This window comes from Trichechus manatus, unplaced genomic scaffold (genome assembly GCF_000243295.1).
Source record: "Trichechus manatus latirostris isolate Lorelei unplaced genomic scaffold, TriManLat1.0 scaffold00094, whole genome shotgun sequence".
Lineage (NCBI taxonomy): Eukaryota > Metazoa > Chordata > Mammalia > Sirenia > Trichechidae > Trichechus > Trichechus manatus.
Genome location: NW_004444030.1, coordinates 2,441,314 through 2,459,961, shown reverse-complemented (window position 1 = coordinate 2,459,961; position 18,648 = coordinate 2,441,314). Strand labels below are relative to the sequence as shown.

Genomic DNA, 18,648 nt, shown 5'->3' with positions numbered 1-18,648 from the left:
TTGTTTGTTTCCTTTTTTTTTGGTGGGGCGGGGAAGAGAAGAGCTGTTCATGGAAACATCTGCCAACTTTAGAGATAACCAATGCCCCCCGAAGCTTGTTTTACCAAGGATCTAGTTGCTCTGTAGCAAGAGTGTCTCTCAGGTCTCCACAACATATCACTTTTTAAAAAATTATCAATCTCTACTGCTAGAATATAAGCTCCATGGGGGCGGATACTGTTTAAATGCAATTCTGTCTTTTAGTACAGTTTCTCTGCATAGTAGTTTCTCAAGAAATATTCTTACCTGTTATGAGGCATTTTTAAAAGCAAGGAACATGTGGTGACTCAAATGTAATTCTTTTGTTACTCACAAACAAAACATCTGAGATAATATAATAGCTAGCTCAAAAAAATGAGTGAATATTGGAGCCACACATTTTATTTCAGAGATATGCTCCCATACAATTCCACTAGCCACAAGTGGTTATTTAAATTTAACTTAATAAAATTAAAAAAAAATTAGTTTAGTTCTTCAATCAAATTAGCCACATTTTCATCATCACAGCAAGATCTGTTGTACAGCAGTTCTCTGTATAAACTATCAGCTTAAAAACTAGATTTTACAGCTCTCTGTATTTCTTTAGGCATGGTGTATGCCTTAGATCAAGTAATTTCCCTGTTACTCCTTTAGAAAGTGTATGCTATACTCTAATTGCCTTAACCCTGCTTATCCAACAGCCAGAATTCTCAGTACAGTTATGCGTTGCTTAACATCCACCATACGTTCTGTGAAATTGGACATTGTGTCAACACTGTATTATATATAGGCAGTCCCCATGCAATCTGTAGTTACGAGCCAAACCCTCTAAAGCCTATTATATTAAAATCTTACGGGAGCCCACTGGACAAAGCCTGAGAGCTGTATCCACTGGATACAGGAGGCCAGCCTTCTGGGTATGCGGCTTCAGGCCGAACAGGGGTTGCCAGCTGACATCACTGCCGCCCAGAGCTGGAGCCCACAAGCACCCATGGCCCTGCTGGTGCCCCCACCAGTGCCCTTGGCAGAAACAGAGAAGCCATGGTGGGTGCTGCCCTGCCCCAGGAGTGAACAGTTGCATGACTGCTGGGCTGGTGAATGACGCCAGGAAGAGGGGAAGGGGGAGGAGGAGGCAGAGGAAGAGGTGCTGCCGGGATTAGGATACGCCCTGCAGCCCCACTGCTCATTCACTCTGGAGATTTAGGGTCTTTAAAACCATTAGGGGGAAATAATAAACAACAGGAGAGCTACTTTCCCTTAAAAAAAAAAACCTTATGGGACCATGGACGTATATGTGGTCAGACACTTCCTGAGGGGACATTATGCAGCGTGTGACTGTAATAATAGGTTTCACCAATCTGGGCCTCAGCACAAGTTCTAGTTATGTCTCTTAAATATTTTTTACAGTTGAGTCAAAATGTAAAAGCACTATTTTTATTACTGCCTGTGATCTCCTGAGTCACAGGAATGAAACTAGAGGTGGGAGAATATATATTTTAATAGAAATGTTAAAATACACACACACACAAATAATATATAACTGGAAGTTAGTCTCTTTAAGGACTCATCAAAATATTCCTGTGTGACAAGGGAGGTATTAGCCCAAGAGGCAGAAAGGGCCACATAGACTAGAGACTTTATCAGCCTGAGACCAGAAGAACTAGATGGTGCCCGGCTACCACCAATGACCGCCCTGACAGGGAACACAACAGAGAGTCCCTGATGGAGCAGGAGAAAGATGGGGTGTAGAACTCAAATTCTCATAAAAAGACTAGACTTACTGGTCTGAGTGAGACTGGAGAAACCCCTGAAAGCACGGCCCCTGGACTCTCTGTCAACCCAGAACTAAAACAATTCCAGAGGCCAACTCTTCAGACAAAGATTGGACTGGACTGTGGGACATAAAATGATACTCGTGAAGAGTATGCTTCTTAGCTCAAGTAAATACATGAGACTAAATGGGCAGCTTCTGTCTGGAGGTAAGATGAGAAGGCAGAGAGGGTCAGGAGCTGGTTGAATGGACATGGGGTGGAAAGGAGAAGTGTGCTGTCACAGTATAGGGAGAGTAATTAGGGTCACATAACAATGCATGTATAAATTTTCGTATGAGAGACTAACTTGAATTGTAAACTTTCACTTAAACTACAACCATAAAAAAAAAATTAAAAAAAAAATTCCTGTGTGAATTGGCTGGGTCAGGATTTTACACACCCAAATGACTCTGTAACTATGAGGTGGCTTAATTCATCATTATGTGACAATATGTTAGTGCCTTGTACAGAATCAATATCGTATTTCCTTGAAGAGAGTGTAGAAATTCCTGTCTTTGCAGACTATTTTAGTGGCGGTGTGATATGTTTATTATAGCTTGTTGAAATGTAGTTTTTAAAACGAGTTTTATAGAAATATAAACAAATTCCCTCTGGAGTGTGTGAGTGACTGTGTGGTGACAAAGCCACTCCAGAGGTGCAGGCTCACTGCGGTATTAAGACAAGGAAAACGTTTAATGCTGTTGCGCTAATGTCTCTGATTTACTGATTGTGTGTATGTGATGAAAAATCATATCATTTGCACCCTTTGGGAAAAAAGGCAGTCTGAGTATGCAAGGTATTAAAAACTGCACATCAATTTAGCATTTCCCACATAGTGTGAAATTTAGTGCTTGTTAAATAAAAAACGAATAAAGAAACTAAAAGCAAAACGTAAGCATTTCACATTTGGAAAATATGCACAACAGAATGATAAAACATTTGCTGATGTACTTCTTTCAACTATAAAGCACAAACCTATTTCCTTTAAATATTATATAAATCTTGCAGTGATTTAAAAAGAAAAGTGGCATCTAATCATTGAACATTGAAATCTGCTTGATTATGTGGTTTTCTAACTTATCTATCAAAACAGAATTCAAATCCATTTTTTAGAATGATTTTCTGAGATTAAAAGAATAGAAATGAAATTAAGTACAAACACATGGGGAAATAAAGCAAGCATAGAATGTGATTTTTGTTTTTTTGTTAATTTCATCAATAAACAATATGAATTTTATTGTATCTCAGCTCAACAAAGGCAACATTTCAATCTATGGAATAAACAGTAGCATAATTAGCCTCAGATGTTAGTATTTTCCCAACACACACACACACACTCACATACACACACACGCACACACTTTTCTGTTAACTCTATTGTTCAATTCTGTAAAAATGCAAAGATGTTTGCTTAAGTTCCTGCACATTTAAAGTGCTCAGCATAGTACTGCCAGGTTGAAAATATTAAGTAAATATTTTTTAAATAGATGACAAAATGAATCAACGAATGTTCTTATTTCTTTTAAATTATACTTGGTGTCCTTGATTTATAATTTCTAAATTGCTTATTTAAATAACAATACGTAATGAAGCATTCTGGTCAGAAAGGGAAAACCAAAACACTGTCCCAAATATTTAAAACCTGTAGCTATTGTAAATGAAGATATTAGGGTAAAGGGTGAAATTTTAAAAAATATCAATAGCCCTCTGGGGAAATTTGGTTCCATTTCAAAATATCTTATTGACTAGGATAATTATTTTCTAAGAATCAAAACACAAATTGAATGATAAAACTAAATAAGACACCTGGGAAAAGAAAAAGCTCTTCTACTTTATTAACTGAGAGATTTAACAAGTCTATCACATAGAAAAATACCTTTTTAAAACTACACGAAGTATTTTGGATGGAGGTCCTAGTCAAATAGTTTTGGAGAAGCAGAATGCCTCAGGCTTAAATGATAAACCAGATGAAGATAACTCTTTGGGGCCAGATGACATCTGTCTAAATGTTTTGAAGAAATTATGTATGTAATTATGTATTTTTGGCCAAATATGCCTGTCATTACATATGGCTGTCGTGTCCTAGCTAGAAGAAGGGTGCAGAGAGGAGAAATGAATCACATTTCTTAACTAAGATGATGGAGTCTTTATTGAGAGGTTGAATTGACTATATTCAAGGATGCAAAATCTCTTTTTAAAAAGTAATATAGGTTTAGTAAGAGGAGATGAAGCCTGGTTACAGAATTTTTGAAAGAGTAGGTGTGTTTATGTAAATGTAAACTGTTTAGACCTTCAAAAACTGAAGTGGAAAGAAATTGCAAAAATTTATGTATGGTTTGTTTTCATGTATCACTTTGTATAGTTTGATTTTATATGAGATGTATAGTAATAATTTAAAAAATGTAGAAGATTTTATTTCAAAGTGTCAACAGAAGTATTATCATAATGGTAGGATTGTGAGTGACCTTTTTATTTACTGGAAAAAACTGTAAAGTTGGTGTTCATTCTTCTTAAATATTTGGTAGACTTCTCTAGTTAAGCCATCTGGGCCTGGAGGGTTTTTTTAAAGAAGATATTTTTAATTACATGTTCAATTTATTTAATGGTTATAGGCCGATTTAACTTATTCATTTTATCTTTATCTTATTTTAAGGAATTGGTTCATTTCTTCAAACTTGTCAAATTTATGAACATAAAGTTATTCATAATATCCTCTTATTTTTTTAATGGCACTACCTTTAGTGATATACCCTGTTTTGTTTCTAATATTGGTAATTTGTTTTCTCTCTCTTTTTTTAAATCTCTTTTGCTAGATTTTTCATCAATTTTATTGATATCTTTGAAGAACTAGCTTTTTGTTTCATTAATTTTCTCTATTGTTTTCCTGTTTTCAGTTTCATTGCTCACTGCTCTGATGTGTATTATTTCCTTCCTTTGCTTTGGGCTTATTTTACTCTTCTTTTTCTGGTTTCCTGAGTTTAAAATATTGAGGCCTTTCCTTTTCACTAATGGAAGCATTTGGTACTATAAATTTCTTTCTCAGAGCTGCTTTAACTGCATGCTACTTATTTTTATATATTGTATTTTCATTTAATTCCATCTTATGCATTTTTTATTTCCTTTGAAAATTCCTCTTTGATGCATGGATTGTTTAGAAGGGTATTAGCTCATTGCCATGTTTTGAGAGACTTTTCTGTTCTCTTTTTGAAGGAAAGAGATTTTTATTTCTAGTTTGATTCCATTATAGTCAGAGAACATACTCTGTATAACTTCAAGTTGTTAAGTATGTTGTGTCCTTTATTTTATTTTATGGCCCAGGATACAGTCTGTCTTATTGTATGTTCCATGGGATCTTGAAAAAAAGGTATATTCTGCTGCTGTTGGGTGGAGTGTTCTATACATGTCAATTAGATCCTGTTTATTGATTTTGTTGTTTAGATCTGTATTAGTTTCTTGTGGCTGCTGTTACAAACTATCACCAACTTGGTGGCATAAAACAACAGAAATGGATTCTCTCACAGTTCTAGAGTCCAGAAGTCTGAAATCAAAGTGTTGAGACAGGTTTGTTCTCTCTCTGGAGGCTCTGGGGGAGAGTTCATGCCTTGCCTCTTCTAGCTTCTGGTAGCTACTGGCATGCCTTGGTGTTTCTGACTCATAGCAACCCAATATGACAGAGTTGCACTGCCGCATAGGATTTCCCAGGTTGAAATCTATATGGAAGCAGATTGCCAAGTCTTTCTTCCACAGAACCGAAGGGTAGATTCAAACCATCAACTTTCCTGTTAGCAGCCGAGCTCTTAATCATTGTGCCACCAGGATTCATTGTCATATCAGACCTAAAATATGGGCTAAAGAAAGCTCTGCAAACAGAAAGAAAATTATAAGATAAGGAATCTTAAGAGTGTCAGGAAAGAACAATGGAGAGACTAGAAATGCAGGCAAATACAATAGATTATCCTCCTCCTCATAAGTTGTCTGAATAATATATGGTGATTGAAACAAAAATTGTGACACCAGCTGATACTCATCATAAGTGTCCTTATAAGAGGGAGGCAGAGGGAGACACACACGAGAAGGCAATGTGAAGATGGAGACAGAGATTGGAGTGATGGGGCAGTTCTGCTCTGTCATATTGGGTTACTATGAGCCAGAATCAACTCAATGGCACCTAACAACAACAACAGGACAAGACTAGTTTTCCTTTGTCTGTGAATGTCTTTATTTCCCTGATGACGAATTTACAGTTGACAATTTTTTTCATTCAACATTTGAAAAATAATATGCCACTTTCTTCTGGATTCCATGGTTTCAGATGAGAAATCAGCTGTCATTCAAATTGGTGTTCTCCTATAGGTAATGCACCATTTCTCTCTGGATGCTTTCAAGGTTTTTCTTTGTATTTAGTTTTCAGAAGTTTAATTGTGATGTGTCTTAGTGTGATTTCTCTGGGTTTATCCTATTTGAGGTTCACATAACTTGTTGAATCTATAGGTTTGTGTCTTTTAGCAAAATTGAGATGTTTTCAGCCATTATTTCTTCAAATTCTTTTTCAGTCTTATTTTCTTTCTCCTCTCCTTCTGGAACTCCCATGATATGAATGTTAGATCTTTTGCCATTGTTCTACAGGTCCCTGAGGCTCTGTTCATTTTTTTCTTTCAGCCTGTTTTTTTCTCTGTTGGGGAGGCTGTGTAAATTCTATAGAACTGTTCTCAAATTCATAGAGTCTATCTTCTGTTATCCCTACTGTATTTTTGAGCCCACCCAGCAAGTTTTCTATTTATGTTATTGTAGTTTTAGTTCTATAATTTCAATTTGATTTTTGAAATTCTTTATATTTATTTGCTAATTTTTTAATTTTTATTCATTGAGAAGAATTTGTCATTCCTTTCTGAAACTTTATGATAGCCTTTTTAAAAATCTTGACTGATACTTCAAACATCTGATTCATTTTGTGTTGCTGTCAATTGTCTTTTCTTAAGTTGTGATTTTCCTGGTTCTTGTTATGATGGGTGATTATCAATTGTATCCTGAACAGTATGGATATTATGTTAAGAAACTCTAGGTCTTATTTAAATTTTTTATTTTATCAGACAGTCATTTTATATAGGTTTATCATGCAGGTCCTAGGCTACTTTTGTGGGCTGTGTGGTTGGAATGACAGTGTAATTTTCAGAGTTTATGTGGTGCTGTTTTCATCTGCTTTGTTTATCTGGTGCTTCTGGGGCTCCCACTCATCCTTGCTAATGCTGATTGAGGGGGCATAATAAGCTTCCCCAGGCCAGTCATCTTGGTGCCTCTAGGTAGAGGAAGAGATTCTCTAGCCCATGTGGATGAACAGTACTTCCTGGCTGGGCACTTGTGCTGGTGGGATTCCTTTTGCTGGTGGTTTTAGCAATGCAATGTCTCTGAGTGTAGTAAAGAGTAGAATTTCAAGACTATGGGAGCATAGAGGCTTCCTGGGGAAGGGATTTGTTGATGTCCATCTTTTTTTCTAGAGCTAGTGCTTCCAAAATGAATGTTACTCTGTGAGAGCAGAGGCCCTTCTGGCTTTTCTGTTTGTGCTTTCATAAATTATATCTCAGAGGTCTGAAAGGCTTGAAATAACTTCCAGAAGTGACCTTTTTATTGAACTGAATTTGGGTATACAGGCATGCAGATAATTACTTAATCTACGTCTTTAGCAACAAGTTTTTTTTTCAGCTGCCCGCTATGAAGATTTCATTAAGGCTGTTTTGCCATCATATTGATTATTATTTAGAATTTTTATCCCCCTGCCAGCCATAATGCTTCCTCAGAGGTTAAGAGCATGTCCTTTGGAATCAATCCAACTTGGGTTTGATTCTGACTCTACTATTAGCTGTGTTTTCTGACAAACCTATTCTCCATAAATCTCATCTGAAAAATTAGGATAGTAATAGCTAGCATAAAGTAAAATTCAATAAAAAAATATAAATTAAGTGCTCAGCACAGTACCTGGCCCTTGGCAAGTACTCAACAGATGTACGAGCTATAGGCATCATTCTCATGGAAATCATCATCATTATCATTGCCTTTTAATAGATAAGGGAACTGATGCTATAAAAGGAGAAGTAACTCAGCTCAGCCTAGGTGAGTTGGTACACTTAGATGTCAGTCAAGAAAGAGAAAATTCGAATCCAGGTCTGGTTTCTCCCAAATCCTTCTTTCCTAACCATTATATGTAACTGTCTCAAATGATTATCTTATAAGATCTGAAGATCCATGACAGCATGGATTAGTCCATGCTTCCAAACCAAAACTAAAGCCACTGCCTTCGAGTCGATTCTGACCCATAGCAACCCTATAGGACAGAGTAGAAATGCCCCATAGGGTTTCCAAGGAGCAGCTGGTGGATTTGAACTGCCAACCTTTTGGTTAGCAGCCATAGCATTTAACCACTGTGCCACTAGGGTTCCAATCCATGCTTAAGATATGCAAAATATAAGAATGGATAGTATGCAGTTATATGACTTAGGTACACTTAATTTATTTTTTTTTAATGTGCTAATTTGCAATTTGTATATTTTTTCTTTCTTTTTATTGTACTTTAGATGAAGGTTTACAGAGCAAATCAGTTTCTCATTAAACAATTAATACATGTATTGTTTTTGTGATATTGGTTGCCAACCCTATGACATGTCAACACTCTCCGCTTTCAACCTTGGGTTCCCTGTTACCAGCTTTCCTGTCTCCTCCTGCCTTCTCGTCCCTGCCCCTGAGCTGATGTGCCCATTTAGTCTCGTTTTGTTTTATGGGCCTGTCTAATCTTTGGCTGAAGGGTGAACCTCAGAGTGACTTCAGTACTGAGTTAAAAGGGTGTCCAGGGGCCATACTCTTGGGGTTTCTCCAGTCTCTGTCAGACCAGTAAACCTAGTATTTTTTTGTGGGTTAAAATTTTGTTCTACATTTTTCTCCAGCTCTGTCTGGGACCCTCTATTGTGATCCCTGTCAGAGCAGTTGGTGGTGGTAGCCAGGCACCATCTAGTTGTACTGGACTCAGTCTGGTGGAGGCTGTAGTAGTTGTGGTCCATTAGTCCTTTGGACTAATCTTTCCCTTGTGTCTTTGGTTTTCTTCCACTTAATTTCTAATTACTCATTGATTACAGTGATAAATATCATCTTATCTATACCTATGCCTAAAAATTGAAGTAATGTAGGTAGTTTATTTAACACAACCTGATAACCAAGATTACTGATAGGATAACTTTTAACCTTTTTACTGTAGCCCAGAGTCAAATACTCCCCTTTCCTATGCTTGCCAATTTCTGAAATCTAATAGACTTTAAGACAGTTTATTTTTCTCATGCCTTTTGCTCTGTTTCATTGAAATGTTAATATAATTTAAGATGTAATAAAACCTTAGAGAGATGTTTCTATTTTAAGCATTTTTCCAAAATTCTGTTTTCCCTGCATAAAAAAAGTACCATGTTTTTATGAAAATAAAACGTATTCTTTTTTTTTCCTAACCACGCTTTCTATGCTAATTCTAAGCGCTCTATGCTAATTATTTTTTACAGCAATTTGTAAAAATAATTAGAATCTTGTTGTTGTTAGGTACCATATAGTCAGTTCCGAGTATAGCGACCCTGTGTACAACAGAGCGAAACACTGCCGGGTCCTGCGTCATCTTCAAAATCACTGTTATGCTTGAGCCAGTTGTTGCAGCCACTGTGTCAGTTCATCTCACTGAGGGTCTTCGTCTTCTTTGCTGACCCTCTGCTTAACCAAGCAACGTGTAAAAAAAAAATTACAATAGCAAGCTTACAAAAATATCTTACAGGAAGGGGAGGGCATGGTTGGCAAAGAAACGTAGAATGCACGTATTATTTGCATAAAAATTAGGTAGTTCTTATAATTGTTTTGCATATTGTTAAATTCATATATGCAGAGTATGGTGAATTTCTGAATTTATAATTATAATGAAACAAAAGGATTCAAGAAGAATAATTTATATTATTTCCGATTAAAATAAAAATTCATGTGTGGCAGTGACACAAATGTCCAATAGAATTTTCCAATTTCTTAAATAAGGAAAAACATTCACTGATTAAAAATATAAAAAAGAAAGTTATTTGCTTTATTTGATAGGCCTTCTCTTTCATGAATTGTTTTCTGTAGTGTAGGAGGTAAGCAGTTTTTTTTTCTAACTCTGTTGACTCAGATTTCAAAAAAAGTAACTAATGGCTACATACAAGTCAGGAATGTATTTATTGTTTCATACTTTTGAGACTAAATATAAAATATTCAACTCAGCTTCCTTGAAAATTGAAATAAAAGTACATTTTTATTTATTCCCTATGTTATTGTTGTTAGGTGTCATCAAGTTGGTTCTGACTCATAGCAACCCTATGTAGAAACAAATGCCGCCCGGTCCTGCACCATCCTCACAGTCATTGCTATGTTTGAGCCCATCGTTGCAGCCACTGTGTCAGTCCATCTCACTGAGGGTCTTCCTTGGTTTTGGTGACCCTCTACTCTATCAAGCATGATGTCCTTCTTCAGGGACTGGTCCCTCCTGATAATGTCCAACATATGTGAGATGAAGTCTCATCATTCTCACTTACAAGGAACAATCTGGCTGTACTCTTCCAAGACAGATGTGTTTGTTCTTATTGCAGTCCATGGTCTATTAACAATATTCTTCACCAACACCATAATTCAAATGCATCAATTCTTCTTCAGTCTTCTTTACTCATTGTCCAGCTTTTACATGTATACGAGGCGATTGAAAATACCATGGCTTGGATCAGGTGCACCTTAGTTCCCAAAGTGATATGTTTGCTTTTTAACACCTGAAAGAGGTCTTTTGCAGCAGATTTGCCCAGTGCCGTATGACATACTGCTGCTTCCATGGGTGTTGATTGTGGGTCCAAGTAAAATGAAATCCTTGATACTTTCAATCTTTTCTCCATTTATCATGATGTTGCTTATTGATCCAGTTGTGAGGATTTTTGTTTTCTTTATGTTGAGGTGTAATACATACTGTAGGCTGTAGTCATTGATCTTCATCAGTAAGTGCTTCCAGTCCTCTTCACTTTCAACAAACAAGGTTGTGTCATCTGCATATCGCAGGTTGTTAATGAGTGTTCCTTCAATCCTGATATCACATTCTTCTTCATATAGTCCAGCTTCTTGGATTATTTGCTCAGCATACATATTGAATAAGTATGGTGAAAGGATACAACCCTGACACACACCTTACCTGACTTTAAAGCACACAGTATCCCTTTGTTTTGTTTGAACATCTGCTTCTTGATCTATGTACAGGTTCCACGTGAGCACAATTAAGTGTTCTGGAATTCCCATTCTTCACAATGATATCCATAATTTGTTATGATCCACACAGTCAAATGCCTTTGCGTAGTCAATAAAACACAGGCAAACATCTTTCTGGTATTCTCTGCTTTCAGCCAAAATCCATCTGACATCAGCAGTGATAGCCCTGGTTCCACATCCTCTTCTGAATCCAGCTTGAATTTCTTGCAGCTCTCTGTTGATGCATTGCTGAAGCCATTTTTGAATTAACCTCAGCAAAATTTTCCTTGCATATAATATTGATGATATTGTTCGATTTTTTCCACATTTCATTAGATCACCTTTTTTGGAGATGATCCGAAATATAGATCTCTTCCAGTCGGTTGGCCAGGTAGTTGTCTTCCAAATCTTTTGGTATAGATGAAGGAGCACTGCCAGCATTGCATCTGTTGGTCAAAACATCTCAATTGGTATTCCATCAATTCCTGGAGCCTTGCTTTTTGCCAATGCTTTCAGTGTAGGTTGGACTTCTTCCTTAAGTACCATTGGTTCTTGATCGTATGCTGCCACCTGAAATGACTGAATGTCGACCAATTCTTTTTAGTACAGTGACTCTGTATATTCCTTCCATCTTCTTTTGATGCTTCCTGTGTTGTTCAGTATTTTCCCTGTAGAATCCTTCAGTATTGCAACTTGAGACTTGAATTTTTTCTTCAGTTCTTGCAGCTTGAGAAATGCTGAGCATATTCTTCCTTTTTGGTTTTCTAATTCTAGGTCTTTGCACATTTCATTATAGTACTTTGTCTTCTTGAGCTGACCTTTGAAATCTTCTGTTCAGCTCTTTTACTTCATCCTTTCTTCCATTCACTTTAACTACTTTACATTCAAGAGCAAGTTTCAGAGTCTCTTCTCACATCCATTTTGGTCTTTTCTTTCTTTCCTGTCTTTTTAATGACATTTTGCTTTCTTCATATATGATGTCCTTGGTGTCATCCCACAATTCATCTGCTCTTTGGTCATTAGTGTTCAGCACGTTAAATCTATTCTTGAGATGGTTTCTAAATCCGGGTGGGATATACTCAAGGTCATAATTTGGCTCTCATGGACTTGTTTTAAATTTCTTCAGCTTCAACTTGACCTTGCATAGGAGCAATTGATGGTGTGTTCCACAGTCCCTTGGCCTTGTTCTGACTGATGATATTGAGCTTCTCCATCTTCTCTTTCCACAGACGTGGTTGATTTGGTTCCTGTGTATTCCATTCTGCAAGGTCCTTGTGTATAGTCATCATTTATGTTGTTGAAAAAAAGGTATTTGCAGTGAATAAGTTGTTGGTCTTGCAAAATTCTATCATGTGGTCTCTGAGGTCATTTCTATCACCAAGGGTATATCTTCTGTCTATTGATCCTTCTTCTTTGTTTCCTATTTTCACATTCCAATCACCAATAATTACAATGCATCTTGATTATATGTTTGTTCAATTTTCAGACTGCAGAAGTTGGTAAAAATCTTCAGTTTCTTCATCTTTGGCATTATCGGTTCACGTGTAAATTTAAATAGTAGTTGAATAACTGGTCTTCCTTCTAGACATATGTATATTATCAGTATTGTACACAGGTTAGATCTTGAAATATTCTTTCTGATGATTAATGTGACACTTTTCCTCTTCAATTTGTCATTCCTGGCATAGTAGAACATATGATTATCTGATTCAAAATGTCCAATCCAATCTATTTCAGCTCACTAATGCCTAGGATATTGATATTCCACATAGTAATGTTATTTACACATACACATAGATTCCATATTTAAGATAGTGAGATGGGAAATGTAGGGGCTGATACCTAGAAAGAAAAGGAAAAGAGAAAGGAAGAATCAATGGAAAAACTGAGGGGCAGTGGCTTGCATATGATGATGGAGAGAGAGACAGGAGAAGTAGAGATAAATACCAAAATTAAAAGAGGAGATTGAAAAAAGTACAAGCCCAGAGAAGAAAAAGGAGAAAGGAGAAGAAAGACAGAGTGAGGAAAAAAAAAAAAAGAAAACGATTGGAAAGAAATGTCAGAAAAGTGAGAAAGAGAGAGAAAGACACTAGATAGAAGTTTATATCCATTGGCATCAGAACGTTATTATTGCCATTGAAAAATCTTGTTAGCTTTACAAAGGTTATCAGGGTTATTGATTTTATATTAATTAAAAAAATTTATATATGACAATTTATAAACTGTGGGGTTGTTCATTATGTGTATCTTCCTACTCTCCCCGTAATATCCTAGGAGTGGGAAAGTATACTTCATTAACAACTCAAACCCCTTTCCCCACCAAAAAAAAAAAAAAAAAAAAGGCTTATCATGAATATATAAAAGAATCTGGAATACATTACAGAATGATTATTTTCTCTGTGCTCAAGTCACAGACTGCTGTCTTTTGAGACTCCACCTTAGGTGGGGAATTGAGAGCGGCTTCTTCACCTTGTTCTCTGGGCTATATAGATTTTGTTCCCCACCATACTGATATATCTTGAAATGATATATGGGCAACCATACTTTACCTTTCTATGCTTACTACCCAGAGCAGTAACTAGTAAATAGAAAACACTGAATAAATACTTCAGTGAAAAATGAGAGTAGTACGAAAGAAGGATGTAATACTGAACTTTAGCAGAAGCTTTACATAAGATAAAGTATTTCATTTCATAAGAATTATATCAAGCAAAGATTCAATTTTATTTCCCTTTATAGTCTAGATCTTGGTGAATGGTGCAGGAGGTACAAAGTAAAACATTTGGAGGCCTAAAAACTCAAATCCCTATGGTTTATCCCTTGTTTGTCCTATGCCTCCAGTTTCATCAACTAGGCTAACTACTTCATGTTACGAGAATTAAGGAAAATACATTTATTTAGAATTTTCCATGTGGTAGGTGCTTTTGACATAAATGGAACTCATACACAGTCTCAATTGGTCAACTCTTAGACTGTTCTTTCCAAACAATTATCACCAGTTTTCTCTCCAGGTGGGCTGAAATACCTTATTCTAACCCAAATAACTCTGTTTGAATAGCATTATCCTAAGTCCACCTTTCCTTTTCTACTGGTGCTCATCCTCTCTGACTGTTCCTTAGGGAACCAAGCTAAGAGAAAATAAACCTGTGATTCACTAAGTTTCCCATTAAACATCTTTCCCCAAATTATCCAGTGAAAGGGCATAGTAAGGAGGGATAGATTTAAATTGCTACATCCTTAGATTCTTTATCTTAATAACTGGATTTCTTCAGTGGTATCCGGATTTTTTGGTTTATTTTTGCTTGTATGAATACACTGGCTGAGTTATTTTCTGGTAATGCTGGTTTAATGATGTCTGGTTTAAATTTTATTTAGTCATCATTATCTGTATACAAAGACTACTTAATTTTCAAATGACTGTAGCTGGTTGAAAAATGACTCATATAAGGCCAAGCAACTATTTTGATTTATTTTAATCTCCTGGACTTATTTTACAAAAGGAATGTTATTTTAATGACAGTTAAATGTAATTATTTTGACAGATAGACTTATCCTAATTCCATCCTTATTAAATAGGTTGAAAGTTTTTTGAATTGGCCCATGAGCCAGTCTCATGATGTACCTGGAAGTAATTTCATTTTGAATAAAATATGTGTTCCTGTTTCATTTCTCATCGATCTCACTTTCCATTTCATCACTGTCTTTGGAAAGCAGCTGAGTGGTACACAATAATAATGGTCTCTATTCAGAACCATGGCTTTTACACTGGCTGTAAATCATATTTAAATGGGCTTACATGAATGCAGAAAGGCTGAATAATATATGGTGATTGAAATTAAACTATTAAACTAATTAAACTATTCTTTCATCTCCTTTTCATCAGATATATATGAATTGTGTGCACCTAGTATGGGAAGAGCACTGATCTAAATTTCATGTTAATTTTGCAGGTGATGGAAGTCAAAGGACAGATGATCCATGTCCCAGAATCAAATTCCATTTTATTTTTGGGCTCTCCCTGTGTGGACAAGCTGGATGAACTCATGGGTCGAGGGCTGCATCTCTCGGACATCCCTATCCATGATGCCACACGAGATGTCATTTTGGTTGGTGAGCAGGCAAAGGCTCAAGATGGCTTGAAGAAAAGGATGGATAAATTAAAGGCAACATTAGAAAGAACTCACCAGGCCCTGGAAGAAGAGAAGAAGAAGACAGTGGATCTCCTATATTCCATTTTCCCTGGCGATGTAGCCCAGCAATTGTGGCAAGGGCAGCAAGTGCAGGCCAGAAAGTTTGATGATGTCACCATGCTCTTTTCGGACATTGTTGGTTTCACAGCCATCTGTGCCCAGTGTACTCCCATGCAAGTGATCAGCATGCTGAATGAACTGTACACCAGATTTGACCACCAGTGTGGATTTTTGGATATCTATAAGGTAAGGGGGTTTAGTTACCTATATGTAAATATTTTTATAGTAAATTGTCATGATAATTAAATTGCAAGGATCCTTTTTTTTTAAATACTTAAGCTTAATAGTAAATAATCTGTTTAATTTAGAAATCGTTATACAGAATATAGGTATTTTTGCCTTGTGAGTAAACTTTCATTAGGAGTAAATTTATACTACTGACGTTGGTAAATATTGCTCAGTAAAGAAAATTCTGTGTAGCTTAGTCCTCAGAATTTATGATTAAAAAAATTAAGATTGCTGAATTCTAGGCAACTTATAACCACAAAATTAATCTTACTTAGACATCAATATAAAGTAAGAATTGTAATCTGACAGTTATAAAGAAACAGCAAGTTAAGCTAAAATATCCATTGCATTATAAATTAAATCATGGCTAATCAGCATTGTCAATTAAGTGAGATTCCGCTAATTCTAAAAGAATACATGCAAATATTGTAGCTGTTGCATAGATTACCAGTGGTTTTAGTTAGAGCACAGAGTTTTCCATTGAAAAAGAATTGAAAACACGTGCCAATCACCTTTTGCTGGTCTGACTTTGGAAACTATATCAGTTTCTCATTAAAACCATGGTAGTGTTTTGAGTGGTTCAGCCCTGTATCTATCAGAAGAATGGAATTTACATAGAATTCCATATGAATTGCACAATGTCAGGGTCCATAGCTTTTGTATATGAAAGCTGGCAAATACCTTTAGTATAAATAAACAATAGTAAACTGTAGGGATTTTTTTGTTTTTTTTTTTCTTTTTACTAATCTGTCTAGACCAGCAACTTCTTTTTATAGTATGACTTTCACATAAGCAGACTTGAAAAGAACCTGTCTGTTTCACTTTGTAGTCTCACATTATGATCCAGAGGGTGTTTTGGTTGAGACATGTCTCCTTCAGAGAAAGGTGTTCTCTGGTGCATTACTTACAATATATAACCAGTTGCTATAATCTAGTTGATTACAACTCATGGTGACCCCATGTGTGTCAGAGTAGAACTGTGCTCCATATGGTTTTCTTTTTTTTTTAATATTTTATTGTTTTTGGTGAAAGTTTACACAGCAAATTAGGTTCCCATTTAACAATTTCTATACGTATTGTTCAGTGACATTGGTTACATTTTTCACAGTATGTCACCATTCTCGTTATTCCCATTCTGATTATTCCATTTCCATTAATCTAGCTTCCCTGCCCCTCCTTGCTTCTCATTTTTTTTTTTTAATTGTACTTCAGGTGAAGGTTTACAGAACAAATAGTTTCTTATGAAACAGTAGTACACATATTGTTTTATGACATTGGTTAACAACCCCATGACATGTCAACCCTCCCCCTAATTGACCTTTTTTTTTTTTTTTTTTGGTGAAAATATACATAGCCAAAGATACACCATTTCAAAAATTTCTACATGCACAGTTCAGTGACATCGACTACGCTCTTCCAATTGTGCTGCTATTCTCACTTTAGATGAAGGTTTATAGAACAAAATAGTTTCTCATTAAACAGTTAGTACACATATTGCCCTATGACAATGGTTAACAACCTCACAACACATCAACACTATCCTTACTCAACCTTGGGTTCCCTATCACCAGCTTTCCTGTCCCCTTCTGCCTTCTAGTCCTTGTCCCTGGACTGCTGTGCTTCATTAGTCCCATTTGGTTTTATGGGGCTGTCCACTCCCCAGCTGAACGGTGAACCTCGGAAGTGACTTCACCACTGAGCAAAAAGGGTTTCTGAGGGCCATACTTTCGGGGATTTCTTCAGTCTCTGTCAGGCCAGTAAATCAGGTCTTTTTTTTGTGAGTTAGAATTTTGTTCTACATCCTTCTCCAACTCTGTCCAGAACCCTCTGTTGTGATCCCGGTCAGAGCAGTCAGTGGTGGTAGCCGGGCACCATCTAGCTGTACTGGACTCAGTCTGGTGGAGGCCATGGTAGCTGTGGTCCATTAGTCCTTTGGACTAATCTTTCCCTTGTATCCAGTTCTCTTCACTCTCCCTTGCTCCCGAAGGGATGAGACCAGTGGAGTATCTTAGATGGCAGCTGACAGGCTTTTAAGACCCCAGATACTACTCACCAAGGTAGAATGTAGAGCATTGTCTTTATAAAGTGTGTTATGCCAATTGAGCTAGATGTTCCCCGAGACCGTGGTCCCCACAGCCGTCCACCCAGCAATTCAGTCCCTCAGGGAGTTTGGATGTGTCTATGGAGCTTTCATGACCTTTCCTTGTACAAGTAGTGCTGGTTTCCCCAGTATTGTGTAGTGTCTCACCCTTCACCCAAGATACCACTTATCTATTGCCTATTTAATATTTCCCCCCGCCATCCCTGGTAACCAACAAAGATTGTTACTTTTTCTGTGTGAACTTTTTCATGGGTTTTTACAATAGAGATCTCATACAATATTTGTCCTTTTGTGACTGACTTATTTCACTCAGCATTATGTCCTCCAGTTTCGTCTATGTTATGAGATGGTTCACAGATTCATCATTGTTCTTTCTCGTTGCATAGTACTCCATTGTGTGTAGGTACCATAGTTTCTATATCCATTCATCTGTTGATGGGCATCTAGGTTGTTTCAATCGTTTTGCTATTGTGAACAATGCTGCCATGAACATAGGTGTGCATATGTCTGTTCGAGTAATGACTCTTATTTCTCTAGGATATATTCCTAGGAGTGGGATTGCTGGATCATATGGTATGTCTATTTCTAGCTTTCTAAGGAAGTGCCGTATCATTTTCCAAAATGGTTGTATCATTTTACATTCCCACCAGCAGTGCATAAGAGTTCCGATCTCCCCATAGCCCCTCCAACATTTGCTATTTCCGGTGTTTTTGATCTGTGCCAGTAATGCCGGGGTGAGATGGTATCTCATTGTGGCTTTAATTTGCATTTCTCTAATGGCTAGTGATCGCAAGCATTTCCTCATGTGTCTGTTGGCTGCTTGAATGTCTTCTTTGGTGAAGTGTCTGTTCATTTCCTTTGCCCATTTTTAAATAGGATTGTTTGTCTTTTTGTTGTAGAGGTGTTGGATTTTCTTGTAGATTATGGAGATTAGACCTTTGTCTGACTTGTACTGTCCAAAATTTTT

At 36.6% G+C, this 18,648-nt stretch overlaps 1 protein-coding gene across 1 annotated transcript in view; it reads left to right on the top strand.

The window, feature by feature from the left end:
- GUCY1A2 (guanylate cyclase 1 soluble subunit alpha 2) overlaps positions 1–18,648 on the top strand; it is a 347,932-nt gene that overhangs the window by 200,030 nt on the left and 129,254 nt on the right. Inside the window, exon 5 of the mRNA XM_004382468.1 lies at positions 15,053–15,538. Within this exon, the coding sequence (XP_004382525.1) occupies positions 15,053–15,538 (486 nt within the window). The remainder of the gene's footprint in view (positions 1–15,052; positions 15,539–18,648) is intronic.